General features: G+C 39.3%; 1 protein-coding gene across 1 annotated transcript; it reads right to left on the bottom strand.

Annotated features, from left to right (window-relative positions):
• Window positions 1-5,208: 5,208 nt before the first annotated feature.
• Window positions 5,209-16,701, bottom strand: LOC149276523 (rhombotin-1). Its single transcript, XM_089503538.1, has 3 exons — window positions 16,493-16,701; window positions 7,691-7,816; window positions 5,209-5,314 (listed from the first exon to the last, which is right to left on the bottom strand). Exons 1-3 carry the CDS (start codon window positions 16,696-16,698, stop codon window positions 5,209-5,211), a joined length of 438 nt encoding a protein of 145 aa, XP_089359664.1. The 5' UTR covers window positions 16,699-16,701.
• Window positions 16,702-17,041: the final 340 nt, after the last annotated feature.

The following is a 17,041-nucleotide window of genomic DNA, read 5'->3' as shown; positions in this document are numbered from 1 at the left end:
GACGTTAGATTTTATTGTTTCTGCCATATCTCCTTGTCTCAAAACTCCAACTTCCCTGAGATGAAAGTGCCGAAGCTTACATTACAGAAGCTTTCCAGGCTGTCCAAATCGTTGTTTGTCATTGCATCACACAAATGAGTTTGGACTCAAAGACTTCAGCTAAGAAGATTACGTGCTGTCTCTTTATTCCCCCTCTCTCCTTTTTGTTTCAGTGCCAAGTCTTGCATGGTTTTGGCACCTCCTAAAGAATGATATCTTCTAAACGATTCCCGCAGCCAATACAACGAGCCACAGAGGAACTTAAAGGGTTTTTTTTCTTCTTCTTCTTCTTCTTCTTCTTCTTCTTTCCTCTTTTGATTTGGAAGTTCAGAAGATTTTTTTTCTCAGAAGGTTCCAATATTTGTAGAATTGTCTAAACTCAACTACAAAGGGAGGGAAAATCCTTCACATGTCTGTCGCAGAAGTTCTTCCATATTAACAGTTTGAGCGAAAGAAGAGAAAAAAAAAACAGATTTGGTACAATTGAGATAATATGATAATTCCGCGATTCAGAATTCTTCAATTCCTACCGGATGGATTAAACCCCATAGCTGGTCAGAAGAAGAACAACATGGTCTTATTTAGACCTAGAGGGAGTTGGAGAGAAGTTGGAACGTGATGGCGAAGGAGTAGCCACCTGTTTAGTATTTGTAGGCTAAATATCTCATAGGACATTAGTTTGGTCATAATTCTTATCTGAATAAGTCCCGAGGTATGACAAAGAGACCTCTGAGGCCACAAAAACATAATTGGTCTTCCATCTTTTTCCATCTTGGCCCATTGAAAGGTATCCGGTTCAACCGAAGACTCTAGTTGCCTTATTTTGACACTTTCACAAAAGTCGAGTAACATCACAAACAATTTAAAGTAGCCTGAAAGATCACAAGATTCTGAAGATCGGGCCATTCGTCGGCAACCAAGTTACCCAGAAAAGACTTTAGAGTCCCCTTAATGCATTATTGGAACATGCTGGGAAATATGTACACAAGTAACAAAAAGTATAAGAGCTAATTGTCTAAAAAGCTATCAAACACACTGAAATATCAATACAAGAAGTGGGCATTATTTATTTGGAGTGGAGTTAATATCGTATAATAAATATCTCATGCCAGGTGTTCTTCTGTTATCTTCCATCGACTCCCCTCTCAGTTGCCCCAAAGTGGGGACATAATGCAGCCAGTGATGAGTACAGATAATAAGACTTCACTAATGATGTCATTTTCTCATCTGGCATTTAGAAGTCATTGATTTTTAACACCACATTTTGAGCTCTTTCTGGTGTATAAGTTCAAGATCTTGCAAAACACTTAATTCTTGCTTATGTAAATTCTAAACTATGTAAATAATATGTAAAATCATGAATAATAATCAACACCCTGCCATGATGGGCTTGAGTGATGAACGCTGTACTTTTCTTGACAGTTGCCTGTCTGGAATAGATTGGCAGCTCTTACTCGTTAGAGGTTTGGTTTCCAAGCGTTGTTTTTTTTCCTTTTTAACCTGTAAATTAGGTGATATTTGGGGAACACGTTTCATTCCACCTACCGGCTGATACAATGTATGCTTCCAAATGCCAAGGAGTGATCCCTCAATCACTGTCGAGATACAAAGTTTCAAAGAGGAGATAATGATATTGACAAGAACGCTAAGGTCGCATCACCCGATAGACGCTCGCATTATAATAATCATTGGAAGAAGACAACCTTCAGTGCCACAAAGACATACAATGGAGGTTTATCAGAAACGTGATACGTTGTACTTGGGCTTAAAGGACTTGGGAGAGTTTATTAGATATTCTTTCTTCTTCTATGAAGGATGATGGCAAAGTTCTAGTTGGACGCTCACTCACATCTCTCTCTTAACTTCTCATCGTCAGATCCTCCAACAAAAGGTACAGAATTGTATACAGGTAGCTGGGGGGAGCGAAAGGAGCAGATTTGGGAAAAACAATACCTTTATGGGCTAACCGAGGTGTAATAGAGATAAAGAAAAGGCATTTCACCCATTTACCTGTAAAGATGATGGCCAATTCCCCGTAAAAACAGAATCAAAGCTGGGAGACGGGTGGGATAACATAAGTAAGTCTCCGGTATTACAGAAATTGGCTTGAATTTGCCAAATTTATTGCATTTCCCAATTAGCTACAGAATTCAAGGAGCTTCTGATTTTTTTTGCCAAATCTTATTTCATAAAGGCAAAGGTTACTAAGAATCCATGTTACATGGAGAGCTCTCTGTGGACTTCTGTGGTTTGTTTTCCTGCAGCTACAATGGAGACAGAACTCCTCTAGAGTATGAGTTCTCACTTTATTGCATGTAGAGTTCATGGAAGTCTCTACGGAAACAAAACGGATAATTAAGTGATTTTTTTTTGTTAAAAAGAAATAATGATATCGGCAGAAAATCTATTGCTAGAGGTAAGAAAAGCGTTTAGAATTATTACTGAACTATTAATGAACAAAAGCACCTGATCCTAGGTGTGCTACAAAGTTACAATAAATTGGGTCCAAAATGTTAGAGATGATGAGGTTCGTAGACGTATGGCTGACTCCACAAAGGTTTAACCCTCTAAGTAATGTTTGGGTAGAATGTTCAGTAATAATTTGTAATTCCTTTTAAATAGAGGAGAACTGGTTATTCCGCATTAAAAAAAACTATGGCAGGAGAATTTGTTGATGCGTCGAAGGACACGACGACTGAGGAACCCAAGGCATCGATGGTCTCATGACTGAATACCCGATTATCTAACACATTAATTAGTTGGGTTTATTATATCACAACGGGGGTTAAAATGCCCCAAAAATGCTCTCCTCGAGTATTTTTCTAGTCTGTGTCACAAACTCCGACGTTTCTGAAGTCAGCGTCACCTCAAACTCTCCGACTGCCATGAGATACTTTGTTACCGGAGTATTTACTGGGCTCGTCTTTGATTGCTGGCATCCCACTAGGAATTGAGTCCAAATAATAGCGGGATTTGGGGATAATGCATTAAAACTGGGTTTAATCTGTTTAAGCAGTTGTTGTAAACATAGTCACATCCATGTGATAAGAGAATAATGCGCGGAATGAGATTACGTCGAGTAATAAGCCCCGGGTACGTTAGCCGCGGTAAATCTATAGGGTTTTGATGATTTATGAAGTATTTCACTTTGACTCTGACATTGAAATTCTAGCGGGAACTTCCCTTCGAGACGGAGATCAGGAAGCAATCCTTTAATCAACGCGATGCTTTCCCCATCTTTCTGTCTTTTTGGGCAATGAATATTATTAGAGGCAGAAGATTCCGAGGGGTTCGGGGGGCTTTGGAGAGATATTAAGGAACTGATGGAATTCATTGGGTCAGCGGGAGGGAGATCCCACCAGAAAGACGACACATTATGTATCCACCGCTGTCTACAGATGGAACACCCACCTGGCTCCAAAGCTCCAGTCCTACAGTTTCTAAACCTCGGCATTCAGCACCAAAGCCCTTAATGTGTTAATTGGAGAAATAAAAAAACAATAAAAAAAACTGTATTAAAAACAGTCCTGATTATTTTCTTTTATGGTTTAAAGATTAATTGTCAATCTTGAGAGGCAAGAATCTAAAACTAGAGGGTCAGAGACTGAGATGGAACGGAAGGAAGGTTTAATTTACTGAGGGGGTGGTAGATAAGTAGAACAGCCTCCCAGCAGAAGTGGTAGAGGGTAATACAGTGAGGGGATTAAACATCTATTATCTATCTATCTATCTATCTATCTATCTATCTATTCTCTATCTATCTATCTATCTATCTATCTATCTGTCTATCTATCTATCTATCTGTCTATCTATCTATCTATCTATCTATCTATCTATCTATCTATCTATCTGTCTATCTATGTATCTATCTATCTATCTATCTATCTATCTATCTATCTATCTATCTATTCTCTATCTATCTATCTGTCTATCTGTCTATCTATCTATCTATCTATCTATCTATCTATCTATCTATCTATCTATCTCTCCATCTATGTATCTATCTATCTGTCTATCTATGTATATATATATATTTATTTATATATAGTTATAGCCTATGTATAATGTATAATAAGATTGATTCGCTGTCCCTGTATAATAGATAGTTTTGTGAGCCAGTATAATGTATACAGATACTAGATATTAGATTGGGGAGCCGACCCCGTATAATGTATACTTTAAATAATGAGGCCGCTAGATGGTGATAAGATCTGTGTTAACGTTTTTGCCCGAGAATTCCATTAGAAATCTAACCCAAGTGCGTTATAGAAAGCAACGTCCCTGCACTTAAATAGATTAAATATCCCATTCTGACATTAATGAATATTATTTTATTAACCCTATAATTGACTTATCTGATTCTGACGATAACATGACACACACTGGAGAAATGAGTGAGACTTTCATTCATTATATTCTTCAATTCCTTATAAAGTATGATATTTACTGACTGAGCTCGGGAACTTTCAGTGCTTTTACTCCACTTTTGGGGCCAACTTTCAGGTTTTTTTACCCGGGCAGATTCTCAGGGTCATACAGTGTGGTGCCAACCCCCTTATTGGCACTTTTTTCCCCAGGCTATATCACAGCTGGAATCCCTGCTTGAATACAGGTGACTTCGTTCAGAATATCTTCAACTCCATGAGGTCATTTGTCTGTCACAAATAGTGATGCAGATTATTGTTATTATTAATATTCAAAGAGTATCTAAGACACCCCAAAATGTTACTTAATTGCCATGAATTTTTGAGGGTCTTTCATAAAGAAGAAGAGGCCAGAAACCAATCGGGAAACATTCATAATTTTTTTTTAATCTCACACCAGTAATAAAATTGCATTACATTTGTCATAAAATAAATGTTCCAGTTTATATACATAAAACAGACTGTACAGAGACCTCCCGGACCCTCCCTCCCGGACCCTCGCAAACATACAGGCAAACGCCGTGCTCGGCTAAAGCAGGTACAACCGTACTTCGAAAAAATCGCAACTGCTTTGTGTTGAAATTTGGGGAGGGAAATACTACGTTATATACAGTCCTTTGGGGGGGGGGCGAGAATTCTTTAAAAAATATTGCAGGCAAGCCGACGGACCCTCCTCACTTCTTGTGCGGCAGAAAACTCGTCTGTCGGCGCTTCAGCGAAGCCAAACCTTTTTTTTGTTTGTTTGTTATTGAACTTGAGATTCAAAGCTCCCATTGAGCTGCCCTTCCTCATAGTCCATCTGACACAAGATCATGTTATTCTTCAGAAAAAACTTGTCCCCCACGCAAAATCTGGAAAAAAAGAGGGGTGCCAGTAAAAAGCTACATGTTAAGACGTAGGCTACAATAAACACACACAAAGAGGAGGAGGGTACATATTGATCTAATGATTTACTTAACTGAGAGGGTAGTATATAAGTGGAACTGCCTCCCAGCAGAAGTGGTAGAGGGTAATACAGCGAGAGTATTAAACATGCATGGGATAGACATACGGCTCCCGAATCTAAGACGAGACCAACGACTGATTAAGCAGAATGTATAATATTGCCTTGCTTTTAGAGATGATGAAATAGTAACGCACTAATCTGCAATAAAATAGTTATTTTTCTTATTTACCAACAGCCTTACAGCCAGGAAACAATTTGATTTTACTTATTTACACAGAAAAACGAAAATAGTGAAATTTAGCATCCAATGACATGGCGAACGTGGCCACTAGGTGTCGCTGTAACTCAGCTGATTGAGACACAGATATATATTTATATTAGATATATTAGATATATTAGATATATATATATATTAGATATATTAGATATTGGATATAGGGGGGATATAAGAGTTGAAAATTATTTCAGAGAGCAGAAATTAACAAAGTTACCGTTCAGGAGTATTTGTTTGTCCCGGTCTTCTTATTACAATGATTATAAAAAAAAAGGCTGCCTCCAAATATTGTAACATTTTCTTTGTATTTTACACAAACATGTAAACTTTTCATCGCACCAAACAGCTATTATACGCAAACTTTATATGGGTTTATATTTTTAGTTGGTTGTGTTTAATAAAAATATTATTATTATATATTTATGTATAGTGGTGTCGTGCTCCGTGGCGTTGTACAACGGGTAAACAGGACATAATGTCTGAAAATACATGGCATTGTGCACTTGCATATCCAACCGTCTCTGGCTCCTTTGCAGCTTCTAGGATAAGTAAATTTACATTAAAACTACCTATAGCTTCTGATTGGCAATCAGTGTAATTATTTGAAATGCCATGAAATGATTTACTTTCAAGGTTGTCTCAATGGAAGCTGGGATTGGTGGCAGCCTGTGGCAGAATCTGATCTGAATTCCTGTTCTTACGTTAGCTCTCTTTTCCTGCTACTATCCTGCAAAGGCTGCCTGACACAATCAGCAACTTAACAATGGGGGAGAGAAAACTTAATGGGGAGGAATAATCGGACAGGTCCTGGGAATGTGAATCACATTTCTCCATGTCAGACATCAAAGGGTGTTTTTTCCCCCAAATGCATATTAAGTTTAATCTGTAAACACAATTATAGAAACATTGTAGAGCATTTGAGAAAATGTCAGTTCTCCATCAGAGGAATAAACTGTATCAGTGGATAAACTCCTCCCAGGAATTCTAAAGCTTAACAGCCCTCGCTGCAAAGACTTTATTCCTCTGCTGGATCCATGGATTTTTTTAATAGCAACTTCATGATGGACTTTTTGCTCAGTTGCCAGTGGACCTTTCACTCAGTTCCCAGTGGACCTTTCACTCAGTTCCCGCTTGACTTTTTGCTAAGTTCCCAATGGACCTTTCACTCAGTTCCCAATGGACTTTTCACTCAGTTCCCAATGGACCTTTCACTCAGTTCCCAATGGACCTTTCACTCAGTTTCCAATGGACCTTTCACTCAGTTCCCGCTTGACTTTTTGCTCAGTTCCCACTTGACTTTTTGCTAAGTTCCCAATGGACCTTTTACTCAGTTCCCAATGGACCTTTCACTCAGTTCCCAAAGGACCTTTCACTCAGTTCCAAATGGAATTTTCACTAAGTTCCCAATGGACCTTTCACTCAGTTCCCAATGGACCTTTCACTCAGTTCACAATGGACTTTTCACTCAGTTCCCAATGGACCTTTCACTCAGTTCCCAATGGACCTTTCACTCAGTTCACGATGGACTTTTCACTCAGTTCCCAATGGACCTTTCACTCAGTTCCCAAAGGACCTTTCACTCAGTTCCAAATGGAATTTTCACTAAGTTCCCAATGGACCTTTCACTCAGTTCCCAATGGACCTTTCACCCAGTTCCCAATGGACCTTTCACTCAGTTCCCAATGGACCTTTCACTCAGTTCCCAATGGACCTTTCATTCAGTTCCCAATGGACCTTTCACTCAGTTCCCAATGGACTTTTTGCTCAGTTCCCAATAACGTTCTCTTGAAGACAGGAAAGCCTTTAATGGGCTCTTAACTTAAAGTCCGGGAAGTTATCCTAAGGACTCTAGAAATGGCCGCCATACTTCTACCACCAACCATCCCTTGTGACGTTTCCCAGATTTACGGCCGCTGGGTTCTCCTGGTGTCCCTTCCATGTCTCTTTAACCCATAACTTTTGTGTGGCTTTATTTTTTGCGTTTGCCGCGATGGTCACGATTCTCACCTCTGGTTGCAGAGCTGGCAGGCGAAACAATCCAAGTGATAAACGTTATCTCTGGCTCTCATTACCATCTCGAACGCGGGAATCAGTTTACTGCAAGCGGCACAATTCCCCGTGGTACCGAAGAGCCTGCCAAAAAAAGACACATTCATGAGAAATCATTTTAATTAAATAGTGAATAGACTAATTACGTGTTATGAGCTAAATCAAACATTGCGAAAGAAAAGTTTCCAAAGCTTTTTTTTTTTTAAAGGGCAGCAGTTTGACCGGAAGACGGAGGAGACGCAAGGAGATTTCCCCGACCTAAGCGGGATTCATTATTTTCTCAAAAGAGCTATGAATAAATGCTCTGGAGCAGGTTCGACACCATCAGGGGCAATTTAAGAAGGGTAAGTTTTTTTCCTGGTTATGGTGACATTTACCCCCAAAATATTATTTTTTCTAGAAATTTGGATGAATTTCTAAATTTCCCCCAACAGGTTTTTTTTGGGGTCATACCAAGGCACTCAGACGATGAAAATCATCGATAAACCCATAAAATAAACATTTTATTATCTGATCCAAGTAGAAAGTTGGAAATTCTTGAGACACCTCCATACTTCCTAAATTCTTTTTATCTTAACCAATCACATCTAGGAATAAACAACCAGCTCCAACTACAACTCCCATCATCCTTTCTTGTAAAAGAACAGCTGGCAAACTTTTTTTATTCACAACCAAACGCGTCAGTGTGTGAACACATAAAATATTTACTTCCCGTAAAAAAAGAAAATCACAACAGCCGTAGAAGAAGCGCGTCGGACACGGCTGATCAATGCAAGGGAAAAAAAATAGCTATTAACTAAAGCTATTTTTTTTTTTTTTGCGTTAAAGCCCCAGGGGGAAACATGTCAAAAATGATTGGAAAATGTTAAATTGTCGTGTCTTCATTGTGCTGAGCATAACGGCAATTTTAGCCACCCAAAAAAATCTAATAAAAAAAAAAAAAATAACAATTATATCATTCACACTTCATTTTTTTTCCAGGCGGTTACAACAACCGATCTGTTCTTAGCTTAGTGGCTTGACCTCCATGTCTGCGTAAGGTCAATAATATATTGAAAAGGGATTAACTATGGCTTTTTACTTATTCTCGCCTGATAAGAGCCAAGTATCCGCATGTTTAAAACACCTTGAAATAGGGGAGAGAAAAAAAATTGTCGGAATACACAGATATGAGATCATCGTTTCGAAACATTTCATGCTGAAGAATAATATTAAATTCTATTACGATAAATACAGATAAAAATACAATATATTCCATTTCTTGTGTTATTATATCTCATTCTTTTCCTGGATTCTCCTGGGTAATAAAAATGTTCAATAATAAAAAAAAATAAAAAAAAAAAAATTGTTACAATTGTATTAATTTCTATCGAGAAACGTATTTGATATTTAAAGTGAGATATTTTGTTTCTGTGTAGCAATTGTCTGCTACATGAAATATTTGATAACGTAAATGTTTATATAATGTGATGATATATATTGTCGCCAAGCAGATGATAAAATGTATTGTATATTTGCCATGGAGGGGGGTTAATCCTGTATTTGTATCACCGTCAGCATATATATGAATTATTCATCGGATACACAATGGACGATCCAGACTACATGGAAAGGATCCACATACCAAGATTTAAATTGGAAAAAGAAATCTTTTTTAACCTTTGTGAAGCCGGCAGGGGTGTTATCACGCGTGTTCTACGGGTTTAAGGTTAAACACGCGGTGCCCATAAGCTTTGAAATATTCAGCTGGGATTTATAGATGATATTTTTCAAGCAAAAGAGAAATCTTATTATCTCATACTGATCGCGCATGGCCAGGGAATTGTCCTGGTAAATGTGGTCCTATAGATGTAAAATAATCACTTTTACATTATTATTATTATTATTATTGATGTTGTTGGTATTATTATTATTATTATTATTATTGTTGTTGTTGTTGTTGTTATTATTATTATTATTGATGTTGTTATTATTATTATTATTATTATTATCGTTGTTGTTATTATTATTATTAATCGTGTTTTATTTCCCCATTAAATATTTATGATGTTTGAAAATCTGATTGGTTGATTTTGGACGTGTGCAAATATAATCAGGAAGAACTAAAAGGTCATTTAAAAAAAAAAAAATTAATAGTCCCTTGCGGGCCATCACTTGCCGTGACACAATCACCGTAGTGGCCATAGGCATCATGCTTACTGTTAAAGAGCCTGGATGAGGACCATCAGAGCCTCGCGCATGTTGTGGTCCTTGACCTCATCGCATGGAGACAGATCTGTAGGGATGGACGTAGCCAGGACTCCAACAGTTCGGTTCTGCCAGTTGGCCCCAAATGAATATTAAATCCCCCTGAACGAGAAGCTCTCTGTATAATTCTATTTGATGCCGCACATGCCGGTTACGGAACTGTCCCATGTTAGCGGCGAAAAGAAGGAGCAAATTTGTTAACGGCGCGCTGTATATGATGTGAGAGATTAACGGTGAAGCTCCAGGCCCCGGGGGATATTCAGTAGAGGGAATGTCTTATTTAAGATGAGTGGCGTCACCAACAGCTAATGGGAAACAGGTAAAAAGCACAAAAACCAATATAAAACCACAATAACAGAGAGCGTGTGGCCAGCAAGGAGTTCGTTGGGTCAACGGTAATTGGCTGGGCTTGAGTAAAGTGTTAATGGGACACTGAATACTTTGGGCTACAACTAAGAAAGTCACTTAGAAAAATAGAAGCTGCTGGTAGATCGGCCCCATCCGGCCCATCTGGTCGGCCAGTTTCTCCTGCTGAAAAAACTCAAACCTTAATCAGTCGTTGGTCTCGTCTTAGATTCAGGAGCCGTATGTCTATCCCATGCATGTTTAATCCCCTCACTGTATTACCCTCTACCACTTCTGCTGGGAAGCGGTTCCACTTATCTACCACCCTCTCAGTAAAGTATATTTTGATCTCGTGAAGGGACCCTGCACAAATGGCTGATCAAGTGCTCCCAAATATGAAACATATTCCCCAGAATAGAGAGGACAGACAGATGTATCATGACCCAAAATGTGAGGTCTGCAATCCAGGTTGGACTCCTTAAAGACCCAAAGCGATAAAGAACGGTTTATCTCAGTGGAATATCTAAGACCCTTTGAAAAAAACAACGGCAGGGAATTCCCGGCCCCCATGAGCCCCCTTTTCGCCATTCCTCCAAGATGCCCCCGAACCCTAATAACTAATAATCAAAACTGAACTATAGAACCTACATTGCTCCTAATCCGTTTGGAGAGAACATTCAACAACACAGTGGGACTCTCTCTTTAATATCATTTTTTCCCAGTAGAATTCTCCCCAATAAAGGAGAATTTTCAGTGTTTCCGGAGCAGAGACTTCACAGCGTTAAGTGAAATCACTTTTAATCGAGGCGTTTAACAGCCTTAACATTCCTCTCGCGGCTTTCCGAGCCGATCCTTCGCGGTTCTCTCCTCACCGGGAAATAGGAAACGTTTCTCCTGTAAAGACTGAAACGACGAGGAGTCTTCACGCTTTGAAGTGAGAACCGAGCCGGCCCTTTGGACGCTTCGTGTGGCCGGGATACACTTTAGATATTAAGGAACTTTTATTGGACACAAAGGGTAGCAGTTTGTGAGCATCCCCCCCCCCCCCCAGATGGAATTGTTAACACTTTTTATGTACAGAACGGCAGAAAAGTGATTTTTTTTACGCAGTTAAAGTAATAAATGAGGTACGGGAGCGATAAATAAAAACTACAACTGAGACGACAGCGGCCATGCGGATTCAGGCAAATGCTTTTGTTTTCTTTTTTCCCCATTTGTTGTCAAACAATTATTATTTTTATTATTATTCATTATTATTTATTATTATTATTTTTAATAGCACCATCATATTCCGTAGCGCTGTACAATGGGATGTATTTTGCTTCCTGGCCTTTCCTTTCAGATGAAACTTTTTTTTTTTTAATTATTTGAAGCTTTCTACTTCAATTGAGTTTTTTTTTATTCCGGGTAATGACTCCAAGTCTACCGAATTTCACTAAACTGAAAGTTTGTAGGTTCTTTGGGGCAAGAAAGGACTTTTTACCCCTCCCCCGTTGTACTTTACTGTGCATTGTCAAGGGCCAACCACTGACACATTTCACCTGTATGGAGGGTTCAGCCAGCCCTGGATAATGTATAGTTAGGGTTAAATATTTTATTACACTTTTCACAGACCCCGTCGGCCCCCGTCGGCCCCCGTCGGCCCCCGTCTAGTCGGCCGTTTCTCCTGCTGTAAGAACCTTAATCAGTCGTTGGTCTCGTCTTAGATTCAGGAGCCGTATGTCTATCCCATGCATGTTTAATACCCTCACTGTATCACCCTCTACCACTTCTGCTGGGAGGCTGTTCCACTTATCTACCACTTCTGCTGGGAGGCTGTATTTTTTTTTCCGTTTATTTTTATTTATAGGAAGCTTCTATTTTTAGTTAATTTGTATCGATTACTTAATAAATTATGAAGAAGGTAGAGGGGAATCGCACAGCATTCTGGATTATTTTAGTGTTTCATTTATTATTATGTTTTTTTATTTCCTCCAGCGCTCTCCAGGTTTGCTTGCGCGCCCCGCACCGTTTCGGGAAGGTGACAGTTCCAATTTAAGCCTTAAACGTTCCACTTTGTCAGGTAGTTTACGTCAATCGACCGGTTTTCGGCCAAGTAATGGACTGAGTTAAAAGCTAGAATTGTAGACCTGAGAGTCGAAATTACGTAGAATAAAAAGCCCATTGAGGTTGAGGTGGAAATAAAGTACCCGGGTCCGGGCTCGGAATAAAAGCGGGATGCCCCGTGACGATACGTTTCTCCAAGCATCTGGTCAACAGAAACCGTACTGGAAACATAAAGCCAATAAAACCTCCGAGAACGGGTGAAAAAAGCAGAATAATGGGCATTAACGGCAAAAAAAGCACCTGGAAACTAACCTATACAATAAAGGAACACCTCTGCCCGGCGGCGGGTCAAACTCAAGTGCACTCAAAGACGTCCGATGAAAGCTCCGTACATTTTGTTGGTTTTTCAACTTATATTCATATTTTCTGGAGTAGATTGTAAGCTCCTGGGAGCAGGACGCTCTTCCCATTGTACCGGTTTGTTATTGCTTGTGATTTGACCGTCTCTGATCGTGAAGCGCTACGGAATCTGCCGGCGCTATATATATATATAAATATCATGTAATGCTCTTTTCTAAATAAGTTTATCGCTGGACTAGGGACATAAATACGATTGTTTTCCCGTTAAGATGTCCGTCCGTTATACAGAAAGACCGGCCAATGGCTCCGGACGCTGCGAAGACATAACATCGGGGAGAAATAACTGGGAATTTCTTCTGATCGGTTGAGAAGATGGACAATAAAGACTGAATGGAGTCTGCAAGCCCCCCAAGGAACGCTACGGAGCATCTCCAAAGTAATAAGGAACCCGGTTGCCATGAGGATAGATTGAATAGCCTTTAAGTGACGGCAGCGTCGATACATTGTAATTCTTCAACTTCTAAGCCGTTTAGAGCCGGGACCACCTCAGGACGGACCCCGCGTAATATATTCTCCGTCCCATTCACTTCCTCCATCGCGTTAAGCGGCTCGGAGGTGAAGCGGCTGCGTTTTTCATTATTAGTTGTTTTTTATTTTATTTTTTTATTTTTTTCCCCGTTTAGCGCATATTTCAGTGTCAGGTTTTTCCAAGTTTTAGATTTGTTCAGGATCCGCACTCAGAAGTAATTTCGCCAAATTCCCTTCTCTGTTTCAAACAATCTGTAATTAAATTATCCGGCGCAAAAAAACGGCTTGCTTAGCAGAATTTGACAGGCGTAACTCTTTTATAAATGTTTAATATCGGCTGCAGACCGTATCCGCCGAGTTTATTTGTTCTTCGGCGTTGCTTTGTGACTCGGATATTAGTTGAGCGAGTCTGATGTCCTGGTTAGAGGAGGTTAATATTATAAAGCTCATATTCTCTTATTAACTTAGAGGGGCTGTGTCACCTAAACAGTGCACGGGAGACAAAAAAAAACAAGAAACAGCGGATAAAATAGCAAAAAGAATTTGCGGCCAATACGAAGATACATGACTCTAGATATCTGCTGATCCGGACTATGACTCCCACAATGCTCATCCAAGCAGAAAGTTCTGATCGGATTTCGGTGTCTGTGTATGGGAGAGCTTGCAGAATTTTCCTCCAAAACAAGAAATATATAATATTACAGGGGTGTCCAACCTGTGGCCCTCCAGCTGCTGCAGGACTACATCTCCCACAATGCTCTTTCAGCTACGGGGCTGGCTGAGGAGTATGGGAGATGTAGTCCTGCAGCAGCTGGAGGGCCGCAGGTTGGACACCCCTGTAATATCTCTTTTTTGGTTTCTGACATTAAACTGGCGAACCTCGAGAGTCAATCATCAGGTTAAACCCGGTCACCGACTACAAAGGATACAAATGTTGCAAATTCCAAAGTAGAGTCTAAATAATGTGTCTGGCGAGTCTTGATACATTGCAGGCACCCGCGCCACATTGCCATGGCTCTAATTATATTGATGTACCGGAATCGTTTCTGTAAAGTTAGTGGGCCCCTGGCTGCATCAAGAACTGGAAACATGTTTATTAAACTTAAAATCAGGACGTCTCGGTCAACAGGATAGACGCAAGATGACAAAAGTGCCCAAGAGTTGAAAGCCGAGGGTCATGGCTGCCGTCTGCTAATCTGACTGCCTGTATCCAACGTATGCAGATATAACGCCACCCCGCGTTTGGAATTTACTTGGAAGCGTGGTTGTAACATTGTATCTACATATTATATATATATATTATATAGGTTGTATAATGGTCTATAGGTTCACCTATGCGAAGGTCTTATTCATCACTCCTATGGTTAACGTAATATTTGCAATCAAGGATTTATCATCGTAAATGAAAGAATTTGTATTTAGTTTTTTGGTTATTTGGGCAAATTAAAGACTTTGGTGATTATTTCACGTTCCTGGGCAGCCCACACGGTAAGGGTAACGGAGAATGGATCCGCCGATCGCTCGCTGCTCCCGATGATGACAGTTTACGGCGTTCTGACTCCTTCCGTGTGATAATATCGCACGCGTGGCCCTTCGGTCCCTCGGGGAGACGGCAGGGACGCTCGTTCGCTCACATTCTTCACGAGTCGTTTGTTTTCTATATGTCAAAACGGTTTCAAATAAAAATCCGCCACAAATACTTTTCTGCGGGATCCCATAAGGCTGAGTTCATTTTCCATCAGCCCCCAGAACCCGTGTTCCAGGAACTGAAATTAATGGCGGTCGGGGGGGGGGGGGTTCTTCCTAAAATATCGGGCGCGAGGAAGCCTTGACGAGCTCGCACGACTGTCAGAGGCCAAGTTCACTTGTAGCAATCGAGAAACTATTTGTGATTAATCGAGACCCTTTGGAGCGACGGACAATGGCCGACGATTTAAACGGAAGACTTCGGTCGCCTTCTCTTTGAAATGTCAGAGTCTTATATGAATCGGCGATATTAGTTTTATGTCACCGGACGAACTCTGACACTTTGTACTTACGTTCCTATTATTAAATTGGAGGAACGCTTGAAGTATATTTTATTTGAAGGGTAAAAAAAAAAAAAAAAAAAAAAAAAAGAATCTTATAACGTAACAGAAGAAGAAGAAGGTGAAATTTGGAGTTGGAAACTGAAATATACCAAAAAAAAATATTAAGTATTAAGCATGTCTGTAGAAGCTTGAGGCTTTTGTCTTCTTTTGATATATTTATTTATTTATTGACTGATTTAGAGAGAAAAAAACTCAGCATTTAGTTTTGTTAGGAATTCACCCAAAAATGTGTTTGTACGAGTTCCTGTTTTTATTGTTTTGGCATTTTTTTTAATTTCTCCTTGGAATTATTACTATTATTTTTATGAGTAATATGCTCTTTTTTGCACTTATGTGAAAGTTTTTTTTTTTTTTTTTAGCAAATAAAATTCTAAACATGGAGGATTTTTTTTTTTTTTTTACTAAAAGTCTTGTTTCAACTATGCAAAAATCCACATCCTAATGGTGGGTAAATAACATAATGTGGGGTGCAGACTCCTCACGCAGCCTCAATTATGATATAAAGGGGGAAAAAAATAAAAAAAAAACTTTTTAAAAACATACTTTTTTTTAAATTCTGAGCTCCGTTGGGGTAAGAACTCCATGGAGATCCAGAACCCATTGTCAAAAGATGTCTAGAACAATTCTTATTACTCATTTGAAATAGTTTGAAAATCTAAATTAAGCATTTTATCCAAAATGTGGATTTTTTTTAAAGAAAAATATTAATTTGAAGAAACATCCACATACATTTATAATTTGTAATAATAGAAATTAAAATATGAACATATATTATATAATATATATAGTTATATATATAAAACATGACATATAGATTTCTGCCATGAAAAAAGTGATACTTTTTATTGTGTCTCTAAGAAGACCCATCGTGTGTCTGAAATACATGGAGGGTTATTCTGTATAATTTACTCGTCATACACAGAACCCTGAAATTTAGGCTCTTTATGTTAATAATTCCACTAATATCTCTACATATTTTTTAATCATATTTTTTCAATTAAATCCTTAAAAATTCATAAAACAAAGCAAAAATAAAAAAATATATATATACATAAAACAAATAAATATATTGGTAAAATGTAATCTTCTCGGTTCTCAACTGTTCGCAACCTTGGCTCTATTATTCGGTGAACATTGCCCTTACCTCAGGTAATCTCGACGGCAGAGGATGAGATTGGCTTTGGTGTAGAGCGTTGATCCGACCTCCCCGAGCCGGCAGTCACAGCAGGCGCATTTCAGGCAGTCTTCGTGCCAGTATTTATCGAGGGCCTTCAGCAGGTAGCGATCTTTGATCTTCCGGTTACATCCGGCGCAGCCTTTCTGTTTGCCTTTGGGTTGCACTGAGAGCATCGGCACGCCTGTTAAAAAAAAAACCAAAGAATAAATATTATCCAAAACTCTAAAGTACTAATTATTTATCGGGGCTTAGGATGTAATCAGGTTTCGTTAGGTAAGATCAGCTGCCCAGCGGCGGATCTATAACGAGGGATTGTAGGGGGTCCCGTCCTGCGCTGACATTAAATTGGAATTAGAAGGGAATGGAAGGGGATTTAGGGGCATTTGCCGCCAGGTGACCCAAGTGTACCCCGCTTGGGGCAGCTTGGGGCAGCTGCTTCTCTGACTTCATGGAAGTTATGACCCTGTCGACCAACCCAGGAATCCATCAACTAAGCCCATGTTAAAATGTGGAGGT

Source organism: Sceloporus occidentalis, unplaced genomic scaffold, assembly GCF_023333645.1.
Source record: "Sceloporus occidentalis isolate IW3139 unplaced genomic scaffold, rSceOcc1.0.p SCAF_235, whole genome shotgun sequence".
NCBI classification, from domain to species: Eukaryota; Metazoa; Chordata; class Lepidosauria; order Squamata; family Phrynosomatidae; genus Sceloporus; species Sceloporus occidentalis.
Note: the sequence above shows the minus strand (reverse complement) of the source record. Positions and strands in the feature narration are given on the sequence as shown.